General features: G+C 43.4%; 2 protein-coding genes across 2 annotated transcripts; one reads left to right on the forward strand and one right to left on the reverse strand.

Moving 5' to 3' along the window:
* Positions 1–426: 426 nt before the first annotated feature.
* LOC111980192 (reticulon-1-A-like) lies at positions 427–14,574 on the reverse strand. The gene is made up of 7 exons (XM_024010863.2): positions 14,477–14,574; positions 2,452–2,662; positions 2,101–2,239; positions 1,278–1,347; positions 1,042–1,088; positions 866–924; positions 427–625 (listed from the first exon to the last, which is right to left on the reverse strand). Exons 1-7 carry the CDS (start codon positions 14,487–14,489, stop codon positions 523–525), a joined length of 642 nt encoding a protein of 213 aa, XP_023866631.1. The 5' UTR covers positions 14,490–14,574; the 3' UTR covers positions 427–522.
* Positions 14,575–19,775: 5,201 nt separating this feature from the next.
* Positions 19,776–23,834, forward strand: LOC111980337 (protein phosphatase 1A-like). The gene is made up of 6 exons (XM_024011060.2): positions 19,776–20,359; positions 20,817–21,388; positions 22,660–22,777; positions 22,944–23,058; positions 23,188–23,251; positions 23,367–23,834. Exons 1-6 carry the CDS (start codon positions 19,963–19,965, stop codon positions 23,394–23,396), a joined length of 1,296 nt encoding a protein of 431 aa, XP_023866828.1. The 5' UTR covers positions 19,776–19,962; the 3' UTR covers positions 23,397–23,834.
* Positions 23,835–25,689: the final 1,855 nt, after the last annotated feature.

The following is a 25,689-nucleotide window of genomic DNA, read 5'->3' on the forward strand; positions in this document are numbered from 1 at the left end:
GCAAGCTTGTTGTCTTTTAGATTTAAATAAAAATTCCCTCCTGTCTTGACCTGGAGGCATAAGTGAGCGATTTCCTCTTAGATGGGCCAGCTGTAAAGTAGTAATTGGCTATAATTTATTTTAAAAATTAATGAAAACAAAAATTTACTTTTTGTTCTTAATTTAATGTTAGGGTTAGGCATTAGGGTTAGCAGTGTGGTTAAGATTAGGTTTAAAATCAGATTTTATGACATTGTGGCTGTCAGCTTYTGCCTCGAGAACAAGATTTGTGACGAAAAATCTTCAGTAGGCCTATATGTACCAAGACCAAACACTGGAGTTGAAATCTTGCTTCCATTCACAGACACCACAATGAGAAAATGGAAATATAAAAGCACCAGTAGCCTCCCAAATACCCCCCCCCCCCTTGTACCCCAACTCCCCTCGTCAGAGTTGCCCAGCCCCTGATCCCAGGTGGCATGATAAGATAAGAYGTATGAGTGACCCCCCTCTTTTCCCATAGATCCCCCTTTCTCTGTCTCATCACTTTGACTTGTGTTTGTGTTTTGGGGCCGGGGTGGGAGTGGGGGTTGTGGCAGGTGTAGTCGCAGGAGAGGGTCTCAGTTTACTGTACAACATCTTAAACCTGCAAAGACAAAAGGGATCCTTTCAAAACGGGGAAGTCAGTGTTTTTTAAATTGCGTCAAAAATGACATACATTAAGAGATATTTGTAATGTGGCTAGCAAAGGTTTGTTGGGTTATTGTGACATGAATGTTCTAGAACAGGATATTAAATGTCCCTGTAGGGTTTAGTGATAAAATTAGCTATATAAAAAATTAGAACAGTCATATCAGTCATTTGAACAGGCTTGTGCAGCACTTACAAGTTTTTGATTTTCCTCAGGAGGCCTCTGACCGCTTTGCTAATCCTTTTCATTCGCCCCTGTCATCCAAACACGTGTAGATTAGACACAGTCCTTTGGTTGCTGCTGTTATGTGGATTACATTATAATAATCTCTCAACAAATAGTCTATGAACAACAGGAGCTCACTGCCTCACCTGCATTTGTTTGTAGAACAGAGGAAGAGAGAAAACACAGATGACACCTGCGAAAGAGACAGAGAAAGAAATCAGATCAACAAACTATGTTTACGTTATTATTTACAGATCAGAGCAGTTGAATGAAACAGGACTTATTAGGGCATAATTATCAGATGTATGAGGATGGTTCTGTAGGACAGTGTGGTGTAAGACAGTCAGATAGACAGGTGTTGAGTGGATCAGTAGGGTCTCACCAACTATCACCAGGGTCAGACCATTGGTCGTGATGCCCATATAGGTCAACACGTACAGCAGCACCACAAACTGAAAACAGAGCAACAGCTTTTTAGATTGGCATTGTTTGGCAACAGAAGCGATAGCATGTGAGCTTATGAAGCAATGATTATGTTTTGTTGATGTATTGTTTAATGTTACTGATGTAAGAGCTCAGGAGAACCAGTTATGTTGTCTGATTCAAGTGCTGGTGATTATGTGACTTTGACTTCTACCTTCCTCCCCAGTCCCCACACACATTTGTATTTGTATTTTTTATGGAAAAAGGCAGCAGCTACTCTTCCTGGGTTCCAGCTAAATTAAGGCAGTTATAGAATTTTTTAAACATTACAATACATTCACAACAGATTTCACAACACATTAAGTGTGTTCCCTCAGGCCACTACACGACTACCACATATCTACAACACAAAATCCATGTGTAGGTGTGTGTATGTTATTGTTTCTGTGTATGCATGTGTCTGTGCCTATGTTTGTGTTGCTTCACAGTCTCCGCTGTTCCATAAGGTGTATTTTTATCTATTTTTTTTATCTAATTTTACTGCTTGCATGAGTTACTTGATGTGGAATAGAGTTCCATGTAGTCATGGCTCTATGTAGTACTGTGCGCCTTCCATAGTCTTAGGACTGATGTGGAATAGAGTTCCATGTAGTCATGGCTCTATGTAGTACTGTGCGCCTTCCATAGTCTTAGGACTTAGGGACTGTGAAGAGACCTCATTACGGTATAGTACACTGAATTTTCTCTTAGTTTTCTGAGGGACATTGGTACTGGCCCCTGACCTTGATGGAGTCCATGATGCTGTCGATGAAGAGCAGGCGTTTGATCTCTGTGACGGCGAAGGCAATCATTAGCACCACCTCCTCCACCACCAACACAGTCTCCTCATCTGTCAGAGAGCTGTCGTCTCCTATATAAGACCTGGTACCACACACACGCACGCACACACACACAGACACACGCACAAACACATCATCAAACAAATACCTAGTTTCAAGAAGAATGTTCTACCAACAGATGCACAGAGCCATTCACAGATGACTGTTGGTTTTTCATGCTCCAATGATTACATATTGAGGTTGAAGCATGTTTCTCTAAACTACAGCATCGTAACTGCTGTAAACTGTGCTTACTGAAAGGGGTGCACTCCTTCAGGGATCTTCCGTATCAGCTCTAGGAGTTTGTAGTAGAGGCGTAGGGGGAAGGTGAGACACATGATGGAGATACACAGGTAGGACAGCATGGTGACGGAACTGAGCTGGAACAGGCTAGCCAGGCCTATCACCAGCCCTGTGACCACCAGCCCTGTCTTCCCCACATCCCGCCAGTAGATCAGGTCCATTACTGCAAAGAGACAGTGAGAGGATGGAGCGGGTATAGATAATTAAGTCCATTATTTATTAATTCATTAATAAGTGGTGGAAGACAATAAGTGAATGGGAGGGAGAGATAGATGAGTCGTAGAGATGAATAAGTGTGGATATCAGGACTGGTGCTCCAACTGATCTGGGTGAGCGATTTTGGGAGAGCAGTGGAGCTCACCTCATCTGAGGAAAAGAGCCGGAGGAATTCAAACCYCGCTTAATATAGAGTTGTGTACAGAGATACATAGAAAGAGAAGTAGTCTATCTTAGATGTTTAATGTGTTTTGTGTGTTTATTTTGCATATTATATTTTAAAGGATTTTCTTTTGCAGTTTAGTACAAAACAAACACACAAATACAATTTTTTTAAACAGCTGCCACACATATGAAATGAAGTATTGCTTAAGCAAGACATGGGACAAGAATAGAGCAACAATGACAGTTACAACAACAGTAAATGTTCCAATTCAGTGTTCACAATCAGTCTCTGAAACAGACCCCAGATCTTGAGAAGAGGAGTTAGTCCTGAATTTTTTTTAAATATTTTCCAGGTTAATATTGTTAGTCATTTCTGCTAGCCATCTACGGAATCAAGGGGGTTTGGGTGACTTCCATTCTGTGAGGATAATTTTTTTTGCAGCCACCATTCCAAACATCAGAGCCTGTTGTTCCTCATAGGACAATCTTAGAACAGACCCTGAGCAGCCAAAGAGAGAAAGTTCTGGGTCAGGTTCAATGGCCCTCTCATTTACCTTTGAATACCAAAGATGTTTCTCCAAAAATTATTGAGTAGGGGGTAGAGCCAAAAAAGATTAGTTAAAATGAACCCTCTGAGGCTTTACATTTGTCACACATCGGGGAGACCTGGGGGTAAAGTCTATGCAATTTGGTTTTGGAGTAATGAAGTCTATGCATGACTTTGTATTGTATCAATTGATATCTGGTATTGATGGAACAGGAGTGAATTCTAGAAAGGGCTTCTCCCCATAGATCATCTGAGATCTCAATATTTAACTCTTTACCCCAGGTCTCCTTGAAATGACTAGTAAAAGCCTCTGTATAGTTGGAAAAAAGGAGACTAACTGAGATGAGGTGTTTTGAGRTGGGAGGGCGCTGTAGCAAATCATAAAAATGATGTTGTACAGGGAGGGTGTCAACATTTWGAATTTTCCCTTTGATATAGTGTCTGACTTGTAAATAACGGAAAAAAGTGAATGGAAGAGTTTGAATGTATTATTTAATTCAAATAAAATGTTATTAGTCACATGCGCCGAAAACAACAGGTGAACAGTGAAATGCTTACTTCAAATCAAATTTTATTTGTCACATACACATGGTTAGCAGATGTTAATGCGAGTGTAGCAAAATGCTTGTGCTTCTAGTTTCGACAATGCAGTAATAACCAACGAGTAATCGAACCTAACAATTTCACAACAACTACCTTATACACACAAGTGTAAAGAAATTAAAGAATATGTACATAAAAATATATGAATGAGTGATGGTACAGAACGGCATAGGCAAGATGCAGTAGATGGTATAGAGTACAGTATATACATATGAGATAAGTAATGTAGGGTATGTAAACATTATATGAAGTGGCATTGTTTAAAGTGGCTAGTGATACATTTTTTACATAAATGTTTACATTATTAAAGTGGCTGGAGTTGAGTCAGTATGTTGGCAGCAGCCACTCAATGTTAGTGGTGGCTGTTTAACAGTCTGATGGCCTTGAGATATAAGCTGTTTTTCAGTCTCTCGGTCCCTGCTTTGATGCACCTGTACTGACCTCGCCTTCTGGATGATAGCGGGGTGAATAGGGAGTGGCTCGGGTGGTTGTTGTCCTTGATGATCTTTATGGCCTTCCTGTGATATCGGGTGGTGTAGGTGTCCTGGAGGGCAGGTAGTTTGCCCCCGGTGATGCGTTGTGCAGACCTCACTACCCTCTGGAGAGCCTTACGGTTGTGGGCGGAGCAGTTGCTGTACCAGGCGGTGATACAGCCCGACAGGAGGCTCTCGATTGTGCATCTGTAAAAGTTTGTGAGTGCTTTTGGTGACAAGCCGAATTTCTTCAGCCTCCTGAGGTTGAAGAGGCGCTGCTGCGCCTTCTTCACCACACTGTCTGTGTGAGTGGACCACTACTGTCCCGTCGATGTGGATAGGGGGGTGCTCCCTCTGCTGTTTCCTGAAGTCCACGATCATCTCCTTTGTTTTGTTGACGTTGAGTGTGAGGTTATTTTCCTGACACCACACTCCAAGGGCCCTCACCTCCTTCCTGTAGGCCGTCTCGTCGTTGTTGGTAATCAAGCCTGCCACTGTAGTGTCGTCTGCAAACTTGATGATTGAGTTGGATGCGTGCATGGCCACGCAGTCGTGGGTGAACAGGGAGTACAGGAGAGGGCTCAGAACGCACCCTTGCGGGGCCCCAGTGTTGAGGATCAGCGGGGTGGAGATGTTGTTACCTACCCTCACCACCTGGGGGCGGCCCGTCAGGAAGTCCAGMACCCAGTTGCACAGGGCGGGGTCGAGACCCAGGGTCTCGAGCTTGATGACGAGTTTGGAGMMTACTATGGTGTTAAATGCTGAGCTGTAYTCGATGAACAGCATTCTCACATAGGTATTCCTCTTGTCCAGATGGGTTAGGGCAGTGTGCAGTGTGGTTGCGATTGCGTCGTCTGTGGACCTATTGGGGCGGTGAGCAAATTGGAGTGGGTCTAGGGTGTCAGGTAGGGTGGAGGTGATATGGTCCTTGACTAGTCTCTCAAAGCACTTCATGATGACGGAAGTGAGTGCTACGGGGCGGTAGTCGTTTAGCTCAGTTACCTTAGCTTTCTTGGGAACAGGAACAATGGTGGCCCTCTTGAAGCATGTGGGAACAGCAGACTGGGATAAGGATTGATTGAATATGTCCGTAAACACACCAGCCAGCTGGTCTGCGCATGCTCTGAGGACGCGGCTGGGGATGCCGTCTGGGCCGGAAGCCTTGCGAGGGTTAACACGTTTAAATGTTTTACTCACGTCGGCTGCAGTGAAGGAGAGTCTGTAGGTTTTGGTAGCGGGCCGTGTCAGTGGCACTGTATTGTCCTCAAAGCGAGCAAAGAAGTTGTTTAGTCTGTCTGGGAGCAAGACATCGTGGTCCACGACGGAGCTGGTTTTCTTTTGTAATCCGTGATTGACTGTAGACCCTGCCACATACCTCTCGTGTCTGAGCCATTGAATTGCGACTCTACTTTGTCTCTATACTGACGCTTAGCTTGTTTGATTGCCTTGCGGAGGGAATAGCTACACTGTTTGTATTCGGTCATGTTTCCGGTCACCTTGCCCTGGTTAAAAGCAGTGGTTCGCGCTTTCAGTATCGCGCGAATGCTGCCATCAATACACGGTTTCTGGTTTGGGGAATGTTTTAATAGTTGCTGTGGGTACGACATCGCCGATGCACTTGCTAATTAACTCGCTCACCGAATCAGCGTATTCGTCAATGTTGTTGTTTGACGCAATGCGGAACATATCCCAGTCCACGTGATCGAAGCAATCTTGAAGAGTGGAATCAGATTGGTCGGACCAGTGTTGAACAGACCTGAGCACGGGAGCTTCCTGTTTTAGTTTCTGTCTATAGGCTGGGAGCAACAAAATGGAGTCGTGGTCAGATTTTCCCGAAAGGAGGGCGGCGGAGGGCCTTATATGCGTCGCAGAAGTTAGAATAACAATGATCCAGGGTTTTACCAGCCCTGGTTGCACAATCGATATGCTGATAGAATTTAGGYAGTCTTGTTTTCAGATTAGCCTTGTTAAAATCCCCAGCTACAATGAATGCAGCCTCGGGATATGTGGTTTCCATTTTACATAGAGTCAAATGAAGTTCGTTCAGGGCCATCGATGTGTCTGCTTGGGGGGAATATATGCGGTTGTGATTATAATCGAAGATAATTCTCTTGGTAGATAATGCGGTCGACATTTGATTGTGAGGAATTCTAAGTCAGGTGAACAGAAGGACATGAGTTCCTGTATGATGTTATGATCACACCACGTCTCGTTAATCATAAGGCATACCCCCTGCCCTTCTTCTTACCAGAAAGATGCTTGTTTCTGTCGGCGCAATGCGTGAAGAAACCAGCTGGCTGTACCGACTCCGATAGCGTGTCTTGAGTGAGCCATGTTTCCGTGAAGCCCCTAGCCAACAATGCAGTTTAAACAATATATGAAAAAGAATAAGAGATAAAAGTAACAAGTAATTAAAGAGCAGCAGTAAAATAACAATAGCGAGACTATATACAGGGGGGTATCAATACAGAGTCAATGTGCGGGGGCACCGGTTAGTTGAGGTAGTATGTACATGTAGGTAGAGTTATTAAAGTGACTATGCATAGATGACAAAAGAGAGTAGCAGTGGTGTAAAGAGGGGATGGGGGGGCACTGCAAATAGCCTGGGTGGCCTTTTGACTTGATGTTCATGAGTTCATGACTCATGACTCATGACTCATGTTCATGAGTCTTATGGCTTGGGGGCTTGGGGGTAGAAGCTGTTTAAAAGCCTCTTGGACCTAGACTTGGCGCTCCGGTACCGCTTGCCGTGCGGTAGCAGAGAGAACAGTCTTTGATTCGGGTGGTTTTTAGGGCCTTCCTCTGACACCGCCTGGTATAGAGGTCCTGGATGGCTGTTTGGCCCCAGTGATGTACTGGGCCGTTCGCACTACCCGAGCAGTTGCCAACCAGTCAGGATGCTCTCGATGGTGCAGCTGTAGAATCTTTTGAGGATCTGAGGACACATGCCAAATCTTTTCAGTGTCCTTAGGGGGAATAGGTTTTGTCATGCCCTCTTCACGACTGTCTTGGTGTGCTTGCACCATGTTAGTTTGTTAGTGATTGGACACCAAGGAACTTGAAGCTCTCAACCTGCTCCACTATGGCCCCGTCGATGAGATTGGGGGCGTGCTCTGTCCTCCTTTTCCTGTAGTCCACAATTATCTCATTTGTCTTGATCACGTTGACGGAGATGTTGTTGTCCTGGCACCACACGGCCAGGTCTCTGACCTCCTCCCTATAGGCTGTCTCGTTGTTGTCGGTGATCAAGCCTACCACTGTTGTGTCATCGGCAAACTTAATGATGGTGTTGAAGTCGTGCCTGGCCGTGCAGTCATGAGTGAACAGGGAGTACAGGAWGTGACTGAGCACTTACCCCTGAGGGGCCCCTGTGTTGAGGATCAGCGTGGCAGATATGTTGGTACCTACCCTTACCACCTGGGGGCGGCCCGTCAGGAAGTCCAGGATCCAGTTGCAGAGGGAGGTGTTTAGTCCCAGGGTCCTTAGCTTAGTGATGAGCTTTGACGGCACTATGGTGTTGAACACTAAGCTGTAGTCAATGAATAGCATTCTCACACAGGTGTTCCTTTTGTCCAGGTGGGAAAGGGCAGTGTGGAGTGCAATAGAGATTGCATCATCTATGGATATGTTAGTGCGGTATGCAAATTGGAGTGGGTCTAGGGTTTCTGGGATGATGGTGTTGATGTGAGCCATGACCAGCCTTTCAAAGCACTTCATGGCTACAGACATGAGTGCTACGGGTCGGTAGTCATTTAGACAGGTTACCTTAGTGTTCTTGGGCACAGGGACTATGGTAGTCTGCTTGAAACATGTTGATGAATGATACTAATTGCTTATCTATGTATAAATCTTCAATGTGGTCAGACCCTTCTCCCTCCATTCAACAAACACCTTATCAGACCGAGATGGAACAAAATAATTATTAAAGAATATCAGGGTGTATACAGAGGTATCAGGCACCTTATAAACATGCTTAATCTGGTTTAGAACTTTTCAATAATTTTTTGAAAACAAAGTTGTTGCCTCTCAGTTTGTTTGGGCACTCTGCTTTAGAGAAAAGCAAGGCTGGAAGAAAGGAATGTTACAGACTTGACTTCCATATTTTGCCACAGGGGGACATCCGTGCCCAACTTATCAGGAAAACACAGTTCCCAGTAAGTTAATGCTTAAAGATGGGTAGGCCAGTTTCCTTGGGCTTTTCCAAGTGAGCATTACAAATAGGATGGTTTTTGTAACCCCAGACAAATGGCAAGATTGGCGAGTCTAATGTCTTAAAAAATGAAGAGGTAAGAAACATTTGAAGATTCTGGCTAAGCTAAAGGAACCTGGGAAGAGAAAAACATTTTATGGCATTAATGTACCCCGTCATAGAAAGAGGAAATATTATCCAACTCTCTATTTTTTGCTTTAGCTTTGCAACCTGCTCACTTATTTAAGCTTGAAGATGAGCTTTGGATTTCTAGGTATTTTTAGTACCAGGTAAGATAAGTGGTCATGCACCACTTTAAATGGTATCCTCTCTAGCTCACTTGCTGTAATATTATCTGAGATACACATGAGATGCTTTCTCCCAATTTATTGAATAGCAAGATAGTTTGCCAAATGAATTGATTAAGTCTAGTAGGTTAGAGACAGATGCTACTGGGTCCGAGAGGTATGGAAGCACACCGTCTGCGCATAACGAAATGCGGCTTTCTATGTTTCCTACTTTAACTTTAAGATCTTGGATATTAGGATGATCCCTTATGTGTATCGCTATGGGTTCAAGGGCGACAGCGAAGAGTGGAGGACTGAGTGGGTAGCCCAAAGGGACTGGATTTGTCTCTGTTGGTGAGAATAGAGGTTGTTGGACAGGCATAAAGCATTTTGACCCAGACGATAAATGAGTCGCCAAATCCAAACCTACTGATTGCTTGAACATGTATGACCATTCTATTTGGTCAAACGCCTTTTGAGCATCTAGCGATATAATAGCCGCCTTGGAGCCTTTCTCATGATTTCCATATAGACTGTTAAGCAGCCTGCGCACATTAGAAAAAAAGAACCTGCCGGAGATAAACCCTGTCTGATCCGGACGAATAATGATTGTTACATGTTTGTTCAACATATTAGCAAGCACTTTGGTCGAAATTAAGCAATGCTATCGGTCTATATTTTGCAGGATCTGTTACCTCTCTGCCTTTATTTAACATAAGGCAAATATTGGCTTCATACAATGATTTCGGCAAAATCTTATTTTCTGTTGAATCAGTGATCATACTGAGTAAGAGCTGAGCGAAAGCTTCACTGAATGTTTTATACAATTCACAGCTGAAACCATCAGGGCCAGCAGCCTTTCCAGGTGGGAAAGCTTTTATTGCCTCGATTATTTCCTCTGTTGTGAAACTCTTCAATAATTTTTTTGCCGCCATCATGAAGTTTTGGCAGGCTGATGGAATCAAATAAGGCTGATAAATCAGAACTGGAAGCATCGGATCTGGAAGAATATAGCTGAGTAAAATTCTTTGAAGCAGTTGTTTATCTCTTTAGGATCTGTCAGACCGGATTTTACGGTTGCTCTATTTGCTATGCACCCTTTAGTTGTCTAGCCAGCAACCTTTCCGGTTTGTCCCCTAGTTCAAATAGTTTTTGTCTCAGCTTTAATAGGAGATTACTGACCTGGGAACCAGGTCACCGTGCTTCTACACCTGCATTGCTTGCTGTTTGGGGTTTTACGCTAGGTTTCTGTACAGCACTTTGTGACATCAGCTGATGTAAGAAGGGCTTTATAAATATATTTGATGAAATTTGATTGAACCAAGAATGTAATTGTTTTCATATTTTAATTTCAAAATATTGTTGTAGTCAACCTGAGAGGGTGATGTTCTGATTGTCTCCTCCAAAGCGGGGAGTTTTAAAAAAGATCTTATCCAGTCAAATGCTATTCTCTTATTTATGGCAGACTCATGAATAATATGACCTCTCATAACCACTTTAAAAGTTTCCCATAGTGTAGAATCAGATACCTGTGTCATTAGTCTTGAGGAACTCATTCAACTTGGCTGTCATGCAGTCAATCAAAATAATTGGAATGTGATCACTTAGATGCTATGGTATTTCGAATTGAGCACATTGGGTATCAATTTGGAATATATCGAAGTAGTCAGTTCTAGAATAAGACTTGTGAACATGAGAGTAGAATGAGTAGTCTTTGTCTGTGGGATGTTGCAGTTTCCAGATGTCCACTAGATTCCTGGATTTGATTAGATTATTTAGAACCTGGACAGAGGTGATATTTGGTGGAGTAGGTGTAGACAGTCTGTCAAGATACGGGTCAAGGTAACAATTAAAATCGCCTCCGATTATTAGATCAATGGTACTAAGATCTGGGAGTAAATCAAAAACATTACGAAATAAATGTGGGTCATCAATTTTTAGGCCATAGACGTTCAATAGGGTGATAGGGAAAGAGTTAATGTTCCATGATACTATGATGTACCTACCGTGTTGGTCTGTAGACATGGACGAGAGTTGAAAAGGGATGTTTTTACGAAAGAGAATAGCAACACCTCTAGCCTTGGAAGAGAAGGGTGATTGATAAACTCGAGAAATCCAGTTGGAAAATTATGTTAGCACCAAGTGATTTCAAGTGCTTAAATACCATACCCCTTTTGCACGCGTGCCCGAGACCGTGCACATTCCACCTTTAACATCTGACTGATTCCCATGATTGTTTCCTGGCATTTATATCCAAGGGCATTTCAAATAAAACTTCTTAAACATGTACGAATTCAAATAAAACTTGTCTGGCAGCAGAAAACAAAAACAAAACACAGTAAAAGAACCCAGAGAAACCCGCCTTCCCCACTGTAAATTAAGACCGCCGGGCATGATGGCTAGAACAGACCCAATATTATGCTAGCAAGCTAACAGTCAGACTTAACAGCGCTCTTCGCGGTTGCTGGAAAACAAATGAATACYATACCATTTATGAATGAACATAAAATCCACAGTTTGCTCAGTCAATATCCCAGAAATGTGTGGCAAGTTTTAACCTTTTCAGAGGGTTTGCTGTAGTTTTGATACGTAACTGTCACGCTGTATTATGATAGGAGTCAAGCGCAGGAATACGTAATAGGGGGTTAAATTTTCTCCACCCAAACAAAAGATGAAGGTGTAAACCTCTAAATAATACACGGGACATGGATGTCCACAATAACACGTAACATGGAAGTCGATACAAAAGCACAGGACCAACGGAGATGGTAACAATAACCGACAAGGACAATGGGGAACAGAGGGCACATACAGTATATAACATACTAATCAAGGGGAATGGGAACCAGGTGTGCGTAATGAGACAAGACAGTCCGGGGTTGGTGGTAGTGAATCCAGTTCAGTGACGCCTAGAAGGCTGATGACGTAGACTTCCGGAGCTGGTGAACGGAATGAGCAGCAGTACCAGAGGATCCGTGACACTAARTTGAAGCCTCTTCGGACTTGGCGAAGACTCTTGTCATGCCGTTGTGATGGACACGTAGCTTGGCTGGAAAAATCGCAGGCTGTATTTCACCTCCGCCTCTCTCATGGTCTGCATCACATCTCGGAATGTTCGCCGTTGCTCCATCACCTCCATGGTGCAGTCGGGGAAGATGAGAACCTTTTGAATTCCATAGCTCGCTCTCATCCAAGTCGTAGAATGAGCTGGTTTTCCTGAAKGTGATGCACCCTTGAAATCACTGCAACCTTAAAGGTCCTCAATGATGTCACCATTGCCCTTGATTCTAAGCAATGTTGTGCTGCTATTTTATTGACTTGGCCAAAGCTTTTGATACGGTAGACCATTCCATCCTTATGGGCTAAGGAGTATTGGTGTCTCTAACGGGTCTTGGCCTGGTTTGCTAACTACCTCTCTCAAAGAGTTCAGTGTATAAAGTCAGAAAATCTGCTGTCTCAGCCACTGTCTGTCACCAAGGGAGTACCCCAAGGCTCAATCCTAGGCCCCACGCGCTTCTCAATTTACATCAACAACATAGCTTAGGCAGTGGGAAGCTCTCTCATCCATTTATATGCCGATGATACAGTCTTATACTTAGCTGGCCCCACCCCGGATTTTGTGTTAAATGCTCTACAACAAAGCTTTCTTAGTGTCCAACAAGCGTTCTCTACCCTTAACCTTGTTCTGAACACCTCCAAAACAAAGGTCATAAGAAGAATGCCCCTCTCCCCACAGGTGTGATTACTACCTCTGAGGGTTTAGAGCTAGAGGTAGTCACCTCATACAAGTACTTGGGAATATGGCTAGACAGTACACTGTCCTTCTCTCAGCACATATCAAAACTGCAGGCTAAAGTTGAATCTAGACTTGGTTTCCTCTATCGTAATCGCTCCTCTTTCACCCCAGCTGCCAAACTAACCCTGATTCAGATGACCATCCTACCCATGCTAGATTACGGAGACATAATTTATAGATTGGCAGGTAAGGGTGCTCTCAAGCGGCTAGATGTTCTTTACCTTTCAGCCATCAGATTTGCCACCAATGCTCCTTATAGGACACATCACTGCACTCTATACTCCTCTGTAAACTGGTCATCTCTGTATACCTATTGCAAGACCCACTGGTTGAAGCTTATTTATAAAATCCTCTTAGGCCTCACTCCCCCCTATCTGAGATATCTACTGCAGCCCTCATCCTCCACAAACAACACCCATTCTGTCAGTCACATTCTGCTAAAGGACTCCAAAGCACACACATCCCTGGGTCGCTCCTCTTTTCAGTTCGCTGCATCTAGTGACTGGAACGAGCTGCAACAAACACTCAAACTGGACAGTTTTATCTCAATCTCTTCATTCAAAGACTCAATCATGGACACTCTTACTGACAGTTGTGGTTGCTTTGCGTGATATATTGTTGTCTCTACCTTCTTGCCCTTCGTGCTGTTGTCTGTGCCCAATAATGTTTGTACCATGTTTTGTGCTGCAAACATGTTGTGTTGCTACCATGTTGTTGTCATGTTGTGTTGCTACCATGCTGTGTTGTCATGTGTTGCTGCCTTGCTATGTTGTTGTCTTAGGTCTCTCTTTATGTAGTATTACAGAAACCCATGTACTGTCTTTATGGTTCTGTTCACAACACATCAGTTCATAGGGTGGTGAGGCGACACACACACACACACACACACACACACACACACACCTGTCTCTTATACACATCTAGATGTGTATAAGAGACAGCTACCATGCTGTGTTGTCATGTGTTGCTGCCTTGCTATGTTGTTGTCTTAGGTCTCTCTTTATGTAGTATTACAGAAACCCATGTACTGTCTTTATGGTTCTGTTCACAACACATCAGTTCATAGGGTGGTGAGGCGACACACACACACACACACACACACACACACACACACACACACACACACACACACACACACACACACACACACACACACACACACACACACACAATACATTAGACAGTAGAGAGTTCAAATGCACAGCAGATCTGCAGTGAAACTGACATGTCGTTTCGGTGACAGCTGAAACTTCCAGTGAGCTCACTAACACCAGTGTAAATCTAGAAGGTAATTATCTGATTACAACTAACATCCAGGAATGTTTCATAGATAGAGCCGAGTTCCCTCCTATCCCCAACCATTGACCCTAAATACCCAACAGCTGTGCCCATAATGATTCCCCAACATGGCCAAAACAGATTAAATCTCTGAGTCATCACTCCTCACAGGCATATAAGAAGAAAGAGGCTTGCTAAACACCATTCTGTCAGCAACTCATTTTGTTTTTGTTGTCTATCCCTCTCTCCACCAACTGTAGCTCTCTATCAGAGAACTGATCAGAATTAATCTTCCTGCCCTGTAATTCTCCACCTGCCCAGTAGTAGAGCCCCTCTCACTGGTCCCAAACCAGCTGGAGACCTCAGCCCATACACAAAGGTCAAGTCTACCTAAGACCAAGTCACATATTTACACCACCTTACCTTTGATGGCCATTTTGGCAGCTGATTGCTGTGCAAACAACCCACCCCACTCGCTTCCTCTTGCTGCTCGCTGCTCTCCTAGAACCCCCTGCACTCCTATGGTCCTCGCTAGGATCTTTATTTGGCCCTACCAGCCCCGTCAGCAGTATAGGGCCTTGCTGGCCTAATTTTATCCTGCAATTGGATACCCCCTCTTTAAGGGCACACAGGCACACACACAGCCACACACTCGCACAATCACATAACGTGGGGAACCTGAGACGTCAGCATGTTTTTAAGTGCAGACAGTTCCTTGGTCTCCAGAGAGACCCTTGGTTCCTTGGCCTGTCTGTTATACAAAACAAGATCCCTCAGCCAATCATAGGAACAGGTTTTCAACATAGGCCTATCACTCTACCAGAGGTCAGTATTTATGTATAGGCATTTAATCCTTATAGGAGTTACGGGTTAATTGATTTTAAGATGTTAAGAATACATAACCCATATAAAACAAAGCCCTTATGGTCGCTCCTCTTTTCAGTACGATGCAGCTAGCAACTGGAACGAGCTGCAACAAACACTCAAACTGGACAGTTTTATCTCAATCTCTTCATTTAAAGACTCAATCATGGACACTCTTACTGACAGTTGTGGCTGCTTTGCGTGATGTATTGTTGTCTCTACCTTCTTGCCCTTTGTGCTGTTGTCTGTGCCCAATAATGTTTGTACCTTGTTTTGTGCTGCAACCATGTTGTGCTGCTGCCATATTGTGTTGCTACCATGTTGTTGTCGTGTTGTGTTGCTACCATGCTGTGTTGTCATGTGTTAATGCCATGCTATGTTGTTGTCTTAGGTCTCTCTTTATGTAGTGTTGTGTTGTCTTTCTTGTCGTGACGTGTGTTTTGTCCTGTATTTTTATTTTATTTATTAAATAAGCCCCCGTCCCCGCAGGAGGCCTTTTGTCTTTTGGTAGGCTGTCATTGTAAATAAGAATTTGTTCTTAACTGACTTGCCTAGTTAAATAAAGGTTAAATAAAATAAATAAATAAAATGTGTTACATTCATACACAAAAGCACTCTCGTGAAGACACAAAATAAGATTCCCCTTCATCACTACTGTGTATTTTTCTATTACAAAATGACAAATGAAATCATAAATGCTATATCATCATGTGTTTGCAAAAGTATTCAGACCCCTTTGATTTCTTCACATTTTATTGTGTTTATTATTATATATGTTTTGCTAAATAAAACATTCWTAACTAAAATATAGTAGTTGCATAAGTATTCAGACCCTTTGTTTAGGCAAGCCTAAATTCATTTAGGGGTAAAAATGGGCTTAACAAATCACATAATAAGTTACTTGGACTCACTCTGTATGAAATAATAGGGGTTGACATGATTTTTGAATGACCAACTCCTACTTCTGTCCCCCATACATACAACATCTGTAAGGTCCCTCAGTCAAGTATTGAATTTCAAGCACAGATTCAAATACAAAGGCTTTTCGAAAGGCTCATAAAGAAGGGCAGTGATTGGTGGATGGGTAACTATAACAAATCAGACATTGAAAATCTCTTTAAGCGTGGTCAAGTTAATATGTATGCTGTGGATGATGTATTAAACCACCCAGACATCAAAGATACAGGCGTCCTTCTGAACTGAGCTACAGGACAGGAATGAAACTGCTCAGGGATGTTACCATGAGGTCATTGGTCACTTTAAAACAGCTACAGAGTTCAATGGCTGTGATGGGAGAAAACTGAGGATGGATCAACAACATTGTAATGACTCCACAATAATGACCTAAATGACAGAGTGAAAAGAAGAATGCAAATATACAGAATAAAAATATCCAAAACATGCATCTTGTATGCAATTAGGCACTAAAGTAATAATGAGGGGAAAATACACAGCAAAGGACCATGCTTTTTGGCCTAAATGCAGAGCCTTATGTTTGGGGCAAATCCAACACAACAAATCACTGAGTAACTGCCTCCTTATTTTCCAGAGTGTTGGTGGCTGCATCATGGTATGGGTAAGCTTGYCATCGCAAATACTGGGGAGTTTTTCCAGGGGYAAAAAAACGGGATGGAGCTAAGCACAGGCAAAATAGGAAAACCTGCTTCAGTCTGATTTACACCAGAGACTGGGAGAGGAAATTCACCTTTCAAGAGGACAATAACCTACAACACTAGGCCAAATTTAAACTGGAGTTGCTTACCAAGAAGACAGTGAATGTTCTTGAGTCGCCATTAGTATAATAATTGAGCCATGTTGTGAAGGAGCTGGTCCCAATGCATTAAGTTTTATCTTTACCTTGTCAGCTCAGACATAATAGTGGAGTTATGAACAAATGTTTTTGTTCCATGGTGGCCAAGTTACAGATTTGACCTAAATATGCTAGAAAATCTATGGCAAGACTTGAAAATTGCTGTCTAGCCATGATCCCCAACATCTTGATAGAGCTTAAAGAATTTTGAAAAGAATAATGGGCAAATATTGCGCAGGTGTGCAACGCCCTTATAGACTTACCCAAGAAGAATCACATCTGTAATCGATGCCAAAAGTGTTTCTAACTCAGGGAGCTGAATACTTATATTTGAGTTATATATATATTTTCTTTTATATATCTTTAGAAAATATATAATTTTCCTTCCCCTTTGACATTTTGAGTATTTTGTGTAGATTGATGACAAAAAAATAATGACAAAAAATCTCACAAATCTCAAATAAAAATGTTTTGTTGTGATAACTTGTGAAAGAGAAGGGTTTATATCACCAGCTTAGAAGTCCTCCCATTAATTATTGCTTAAAATCACTGCGAGAGCCTCCCAGTGACACGAGACGAGCTAAATAACATCTATGCTCGCTTCGAGGCAAGTAACACTGAAACATGCATGAGAGCATCAGCTGTTCCGGACGACTGTGTGATCACGCTGCAGGGCTGCAGGGCCAGATGGATTACCAGGACGTGTACTCCGAACATGCGCTGACCAACTGGCAAGTGTCTTCACTGACATTTTCAACCTCTCCCTGTCTGAGTCTGTAATACCAACATGTTTCAAGCAGACCACCATAGTCCCTGTGCCCAAGAACACTAAGGTAACCTGCCTAAATGACTACCGACCCATAGCACTCACGTCTGTAGCCATGAAATGCTTTGAAAGGCTGGTCATGGCTCACATCAACACCATTATCCCAGAAACTCTAGACCCACTCTAATTTGCATACCGCACCAACAGATCCACAGATGATGCAATCTCTATTGCACTCCACACTGCCCTTTCCCACCTGGACAAAAGGAACACCTGTGTGAGAATGCTATTCATTGACTACAGCTCAGCGTTCAACACCATAGTGCCATCAAAGCTCATCACTAAGCTAAGGACCCTGGGACTAAACACCTCCCTCTGCAATTGGATCCTGGAATTCCTGATGGGCCGCCCCCAGGTGGTAAGGGTTGGTAACACATCCGCCACGCTGATCCTCAACACGGGGGTGCATACTCAGTTCCCTCCTGTACTCCCTGTTCACCCATGACTGCACGGCCAGGCACGACTCCAACACCATCATTAAGTTTGCCGATGACACAACAGTGGTAGGCCTGATCACTGACAACGATGAGACAGCCTATAGGGAGGAGGTCAGAGACCTGACCATGTGGTGCAAGGACAACAACCTCTCCCTCAACGTGATCAAGACAAAGGAGATGATTGTGGACTACGGGAAAAGGAGGGCCGAGCACGCCCCAATTCTCATCGACGGGGGGCTGTGGTGGAGCAGGTTGAGAGCATCAAGTTCCTTGGCGTCCACCAAGAGACCAAGACAGTCGTGAAGAGGGCACGAAAAAACCTATTCCCCCTCAGGAGACTGAAAAGATTTGGCATGGGTCCACAGACCCTCAAAAGTTTTTACAGCTGCACCACCGAGAGCATCCTGACTGGTTGCATCACTGCTCGGCCTCCGACCGCAAGGCACTAAAGAGGGTAGTGCGTACGGCCCAGTACATCACCGGGGCCAAGCTTCCTGCCATCCAGGACCTCTATACCAGGCGGTGTCAGAGGAAGGCCTTAAAAATTGTCAAAGAATCCAGCCACCCAAGTCATATGCTGTTTTCTCTGCTACCGCACGGCAAGCGATCCCGGAGCGCCAAGTCTAGGTCCAAGAGGCTTTTAAACAGCTTCTACCCCCAAGCCATAAGACTCCTGAACAGCTAATCAAATGGCTACCCAGACTATTTGCATCCCCCCCTCTTGATCGCTGCTGCTGCTAGTCTCTGTTATTATCTATGCATAGTCACTTTAATAACTCTACCTACATGTACATATTACCTCGACACCGGTGCCCCCGCACATTGACTATGTACCGGTACCCCCTGTATATAGCCCCGCTATTATTTACTGCTGCTCTTTAATCACTTGTTATTCTTATCTCTTACTTTTTTGAGGTATTTTCTTAAAACTGCATTGTTGGTTAAGGGCTTGTAAGTAAGAATTTCACTGTAAGGTCTACACCTGTTGTATTCGGCGCATGTGACAAATAACATTTTATTTTATTTGAATCAATCAAATCTAGTCTATACCAGGGTTCAGTATTTATTTGCATATGAATAATGGGTATGAATAGTGTCAGGCAAGTTCTAAATGAATACTGGCCAAGGCCAGAGCTAAGTGCGTCATTCACAGATTCAGCTTTAGGCAAAGTAAAACACGAAAAATGAACCACCACATGGCTCATAATGGGTTTCAAAGGGAGCATCAATGCATAATGTAAATGAGCCTTCTCTCGCTCTCTCTTCCTATCTCTCTCTCTCCCTGCCTCCTTCACTTCCTTACTCCCAGTCCCTCCCTCTCTCTCTCTCCCAGTTCCGCCCTCTCACATGCAGTAGTCTGTGCTGCTATTATAAAAGGCTGACACTCCTCTAATCCACAGGCGTAGAAGCTTGATAATCCAGACTCATTAAAGGTTGAGATTAGCAGAGATCTGGTAGGGGAGGAATGAAAAACAGAGGCACAGATAGGAAGGGAGAGGGGGAGAGTGACAGTGCATGCATGACATGGATGAGCTATGCTGCTCTGGGATTGGTGAACATAAATAGCCAAGCAATCACAGAGGAGGCAGGGAAAATAACAAGGCTAGCGAAAAGATGGAGAAAGGGAAGAGCTATGAAAAAAGATAGAGAAGGTGAAATCAAAAGACTACAGAGTAGAGGCAGAGCTAACAAAGACAGAGAAGGTATAAAAATGGGAGAGAGTGCAGATCAGTGAGATTTCCAGAGAGAACAGGAAGACAGAAGAGAGAGGGAGGTGAGCAGCTAGAAGCATCAGCACAGAGAAAATACATCAGCCAGACCAACAGCATCAACCTGGGCACCCATACTCTGAGAGGCCTGGAGCAACGGGCCTACACAGGCAGCACACAGCAGGGCACAGGCCTAGCCAACGGCCCACAGGCCCACAGGAGAGAGAAAAGACGCCCAGTCCACATTGTCAGCTGCTGTAGCCATGAGGACTGCACGGAAGGGGAGCGTGGAGATGCCTGCATTTGTCCGGCAGCTGGTGAAGGAGACAGAGAAGAGGGTCAGCTCCTTCTTCAAAGGAGGGGGGCATGGAGGGGCAGAGCACACAGTTGGGGAAAGAGAGGAGGTGATCTCCAGCCCCTACCTGGACCGTCCCATCCTGGACAAGTTGACTGAGGAGGGTTGCTCCTGCTGGGGCCTGACCTATGCTCTGTGCAGCATGCAGGGCTGGAGGGCAAACATGGAGGACTACCACAACTGTGTGCCTCAGCTGGGCACAGGGCTGGCAGACTGGAGCTTCTTTGCTGTGTTTGACGGGCACGCGGGAAACCAAGTGGCACAGTACGTTTCACAACACCTGCTGGATCAGGTCCTAGCTACAGGTGAAAAAAAACTTGACAGACTTATCATGTTACTTACCAGCCAGTTTTATCTCTTAGTTTAAAAAGATGCTTGCTTCAAAATAGATGCATGAACAGATCTTGATACACTGATGACTCATTCGAGAGCAGATATTTATATGCAGCATTATACTCTTAGGAGTAAAGCATGTGACTCCTCAAATATGTATTGAATAGTGTGTTAGAGAGAGGTTTATACCTGGTAATAACTATCAAAGATCACTACATTTTAGAATAATATTACTGGTGACTGCCATTTTATCTTGCCAGTATTGATGTGGTTATATAAATGATGTATATAAATGAATAACACCATTTAAAATTATACTGCCTGTGTGCACTGTGAAATAACTTCCTGTGTGTACTTACTGCTTGTGTACTTACTGCCTATTTATACTTACTGCATGGGTGTACTTACTGTACTGTCTGTGTCTTGTAGGAGGGATCGGGCCAGAGGACCACCCTGATCGGGTGAGAGGGAGCTTCACAGATGGCTTCRTACACACAGACAAACACCTGCTGACTGCAGCCCGCCGTGAGGGCTGGGAGCGGGGTGGCACCACCGTGACCTCCACTCTCATCTCACCACGATACATCTACTTCGCCAACTGTGGAGACTCGCGTGCCATGCTGTGCCAGGCAGGGCAGGTGTGCTTCTCCACTGAGGACCACAAGCCCTACAGCCCTCTGGAGAGGGAGCGCATCGAGAGCGCCGGCGGCTCCGTGTCCCTGCAGCGCATCAACGGCTCCTTGGCCGTGTCCCGAGCCCTGGGGGACTTCAGCTACAAGGGGACAGTGAACCGGCCGCCCACCCAACAGATGGTGTCTCCGGAGCCAGAGGTGTGTGTGGTGGAGCGGTCGCCCGGGGATGAGTTTCTGGTGCTGGCCTGTGACGGGGTGTGGGACACGGTCTCCAACGAGGAGCTATGCGCCTTCATCCAGAGTCGGCTGCGCGTCTGCACTGACCTCAGAGATGTCTGTTCCCAGGTCATTGACCTCTGCCTCTACAAGGTCAGTACTCATGGTCATAGATCACCTGTAGATCAGTGCATGTGGACCACATCAGTGACCTTTATAAATAATCCCTACATGTACATGTTGGAGCATAAGTGTATCAATTCGCTGTCAAAATGTGGATGCACTTTCCTCAATGTACACAGGGCAACATTCTCTGATCTGGTTAAACATGAGCCACACGGACATGCTGTTAATTAAACAATATGTGATTACATTATTTTAGCAGAGGCTTTATTTTCTATTTCATAATCTTAATCCTGTGAAATAATATTATTGAGGATATACCAGCAGGTTTAGACAGACTACTGGGAATTGAATGTGTGGTGCCACAAGACCTATACAAACACATACACACCAGAACACACCCATTAAACACATACTCTGTGTGTACACAGGCTAAGTGAGCTGAGCTGGGCTGGCTTGTGGTTGTATAACAGTGTTCTAGTTTAGAGATGCTACCCAACAACCTGAAAATGTCACAGTTTCTAACCCTCTCACACACTTCACCACACTTCACCTTAGTAATCACTTCCAGAATCAGTTCAGTTCTGCATGAAGGAGGAAGTAGGCTATTCATGTTCCTGAAAGGAGACACAGTGCTTTAGCTTTGCTGTGTGGACGGCCAGTGTTAAACAAAGGCTAAGGTTGCCTACAACATTGGTACATTAGACTTTTATTGGCCCACTCAGGTCACATCAGGGAAGCCAATGCTGCTTGCTCACATCTTACAGACAGACACACATAATCTAAAGCCAACACAGTCACCAACGGCTAACATCAGTCAACATCAGTACCTGTGGCTAACAAGCTATTCTAACACACCTACTATCAGTTGAGAATGGGTGACTTCTTCGACAAAAGGGGCCTTATTTCGTAAGGATCAGATGAACACAGAAGAGAAGTGGTCGTAATTGGAGGTCAAAGGTCACTACTTAGCACCTGACCTCAGAGCCCGCGTCTGTTGCAATCCTGCTAGTAGCTTTCTAGTAAGCCTTGTTTGGCACTCACCTGATTTGGCACTTGACCAACAACAACATCTACAGCGCAGGCGATTTTCACCATTATCATAATGGTTGGAAAGATTATCCTATCTCACACACTGTTCAGAGGTCAGCATACATCACTAAGATTCACTAATAACAGTCAATCCTGTTTACAAAGGTAAGACGTACTCATGTCAGATCTGTACTGTACCCTAACATGAGGTCATCTCTGTGTACTGTAACTGTAGCTACTAACCTTGGTTGGCTTGTTCTCCTCTACAGGGCAGTCTGGACAATATCAGTATCATCTTGGTCTGCTTCCCTGGCGCCCCCCAGCTCTCAGCAGAAGCAATACACCAGGAGGCAGAGCTGGAAGACCTGCTGGAGTCCAAAGTGGCAGGTGCAGTGATGTGGCGGGAGTTGTGTGCATACTTATATTCACTCACTTCAGTTTATCCATATCCATGAGTTTACAACAGGATTTACACTGCTACAGTTAATTGCCCCTGAGAGAGGGCATTTTAATCCTTGTTTTGTTTGTAACTACTGCCCTCTTCCTTCGATAGAGATTTATGAGGAACTGAGTACTCAGGGGGAGGAGCCTGACCTGCTCACTGTCCTCACTGTTCTGGCAAACACTGATGTCCCAGGCTTACCACCTGGAGGTGGTCTGCAGAGCAAGTAAATTCATCTGAATGCATGGTGCTAAAAGTTCATTACAGTACAAGAGGTACTAAATAACAAAGTGCAGTAAGGATCCTCTGAGTAGAGAAACTGCTTGTCCTCAAACCTGTTTCCTGTGTGTTGCAGAAGGAACTGTATCATCTCCGCCTATTACGAAAAGAAAGAGGCACACAATCCTACTACACCTAATGTAAGGGTTTGTATTTATATCAAACTGTCTCAGTTATTATACCAATACTATATAATCTCCGACTTTGTCAGAATGTACGCACAATCACCTCACAGCAGTCTACATTTTTCTCCAGGGGCTTGGTGGTTCTGAGAAGCTCGTCTAGGTTCTGTCGTTTGGGAAACGTCTCTGGAAGACAACCAATGCCAAAAAAAAACTGTTTTCATTATGTGGCAATTCAACCAATCACAAAATGAATTTGGTCTCTCATCCCTCGCGCCAAGTAAAATGGTGATGTAACAAGTACAACGCAATTTGTGAAAGCTAAAACTATAGATTTTATATTTATACAATATGGGGAACATTTTATTTTATAGGACCTGGCGCTTTCAAACACAGAGATTCTTGCTCAGCAATATGATTCAGTAGTTGACAAACCATCTGATATATATTCATCCAATAATATCTATAACAATGTAAAATTCTAAAAACATTTATTTATGGATTTCAGGTTGATGTTTAGTTTTAAGAGTCATCAAACCTCTCTCTCTCAGTCCTGTGTTTGGTCTGGTTTGCATGACCTGTACTGTGCTGCATTACGTACCTTGATGACATTAGATTTAACATGTTACAGTGATATGACATATGACCAAGACAAACCCAAGAATGGTCAGTAGATCCATGAACTTGTTAATATATTATCAAATGTGATTTAAATGAGTATGTGCTTTACTTACATACTGTTTAGACATTACATGTTCTGACTGTTTTCAGACAGAATAAAAATTATGTGACTAAGGACTTGTTTAGGATTTACCAGAGAGCACCACAACATCCAGTTACATCTCCATCATGCGGATACTCAACTACTTATTTATTATGAAAAATATTTTATAGTTAATGTGATTAACTGATATGCAAGACCATTAAATGTTTTCGTGTAATAAATGATTACTGACGTATAAATCACAGACAACGAAGAGACTTCATTTCATTCATGTCCACTAGGAGGATTTGTTTCTCTAGATAAAATACAAGTGCTCAGCACATTTCTCTTTGAAAAATGTGTAATGAACAGTGGTGATTTTAGCATGTAAATCTTGGTGGGGCAAACTCCCCCCAAAAATGTGTTGCCTGCCAGCAAAGCCACTACACAACACTAAACAATAAACTATAGCACTACAATGGTGAAAAACGGTGCCCACAAACTTTTAGGGCCTACATAAATCTGTCCCAACAGCAGAGCTTTTCTTTCAGCACCATGGAGTGAATCCTTACCACCGCTACACCTGGCTATTATCGGAGACTTGTCTGTCAGAGAAACAGTTCATTCAGCCTCATTTACTGCTTTTTTAAAAACCGTAGCTGATATGGCTGACTTGCTTAAACAAATGTGGTTACTACTGACTCCTTGTCGATTTGTGTAAGTCGATAACCCTTATGAAAAAGATTGCAGTCATAGTGCAGTATAACGGCAGTATAACTTCAGTTAGAGTGCAGTATGCTGCAAACACTGCATCCAAAATAAGTTTTTTTGCAGTAACTTTGCAGTGTAACTGCAGTTGGAATGCAGTATAACTGCAGTTCAACTGCAATACACTGCAGTTATTCTACAATTACTTCACAGTCGACTGCAGTTGCTGCGCTTTTACTGCAGTTTTATTTTGTAAGGGCATTCTCCTTCAATTATAATGAATGCCAAAATTAACTTTCACTTTTGAACCATACACAAACATTATTACATTTATGTTCAGTAAATTAATAAAGTTTATTCTTATATCATTAACACTTAGCTCTAAGTATAAGCAATTGCAAGCAAACGAGCTGCGACGATGTAGGCCTATTCGTTCAGCACTTTCAAAATGGACACGACAGAAATCCAGATAGATGTTAGTTCAGATAAATTCAGCGAGATGTTGAGGCCTTAACTTTGCTCTTCTTTAAGTCACCACACAGAGAGAAAGAGAGAGAGTGGSAGAGACTCTGTATTTTATTAGGCCTATGTAGTCTAAAAAGGAAGGAAAATACAATCATGAGAATCCACTTTTATATACAATATACTGACGCACACACAGCGCATTGCACAAACAAAACAACACTCGCAATATCAACTGGAATTACATGGGTCTATTACTGAACTTTTTGTTGAAAACAAATATTTGAATGGAAAGAGACTGTCCCTGGCAAACATGGTTACAGACTCAACAACATTATATAGTGTCGCCTTCTCGTCAAGAAAAGCACATGAGCTAATTACAATACACAAAGTAAGCAAAACAATGAAAAATTATGAATAAGATATTAATGAGATAGACCTATATAAGCAATAGGCCTATATCAATTGAGATGTACAAACTATGGCATAAGGGAATGATGAGCGTATCAGAGGCAATCCGTCATTTCGATTAAGACATTAATGAGCGAGCTAAGATGGACGTAGTCAATATAACTATTTGTTC

This window comes from Salvelinus sp. IW2-2015, linkage group LG20 (genome assembly GCF_002910315.2).
Source record: "Salvelinus sp. IW2-2015 linkage group LG20, ASM291031v2, whole genome shotgun sequence".
Lineage (NCBI taxonomy): Eukaryota > Metazoa > Chordata > Actinopteri > Salmoniformes > Salmonidae > Salvelinus > Salvelinus sp. IW2-2015.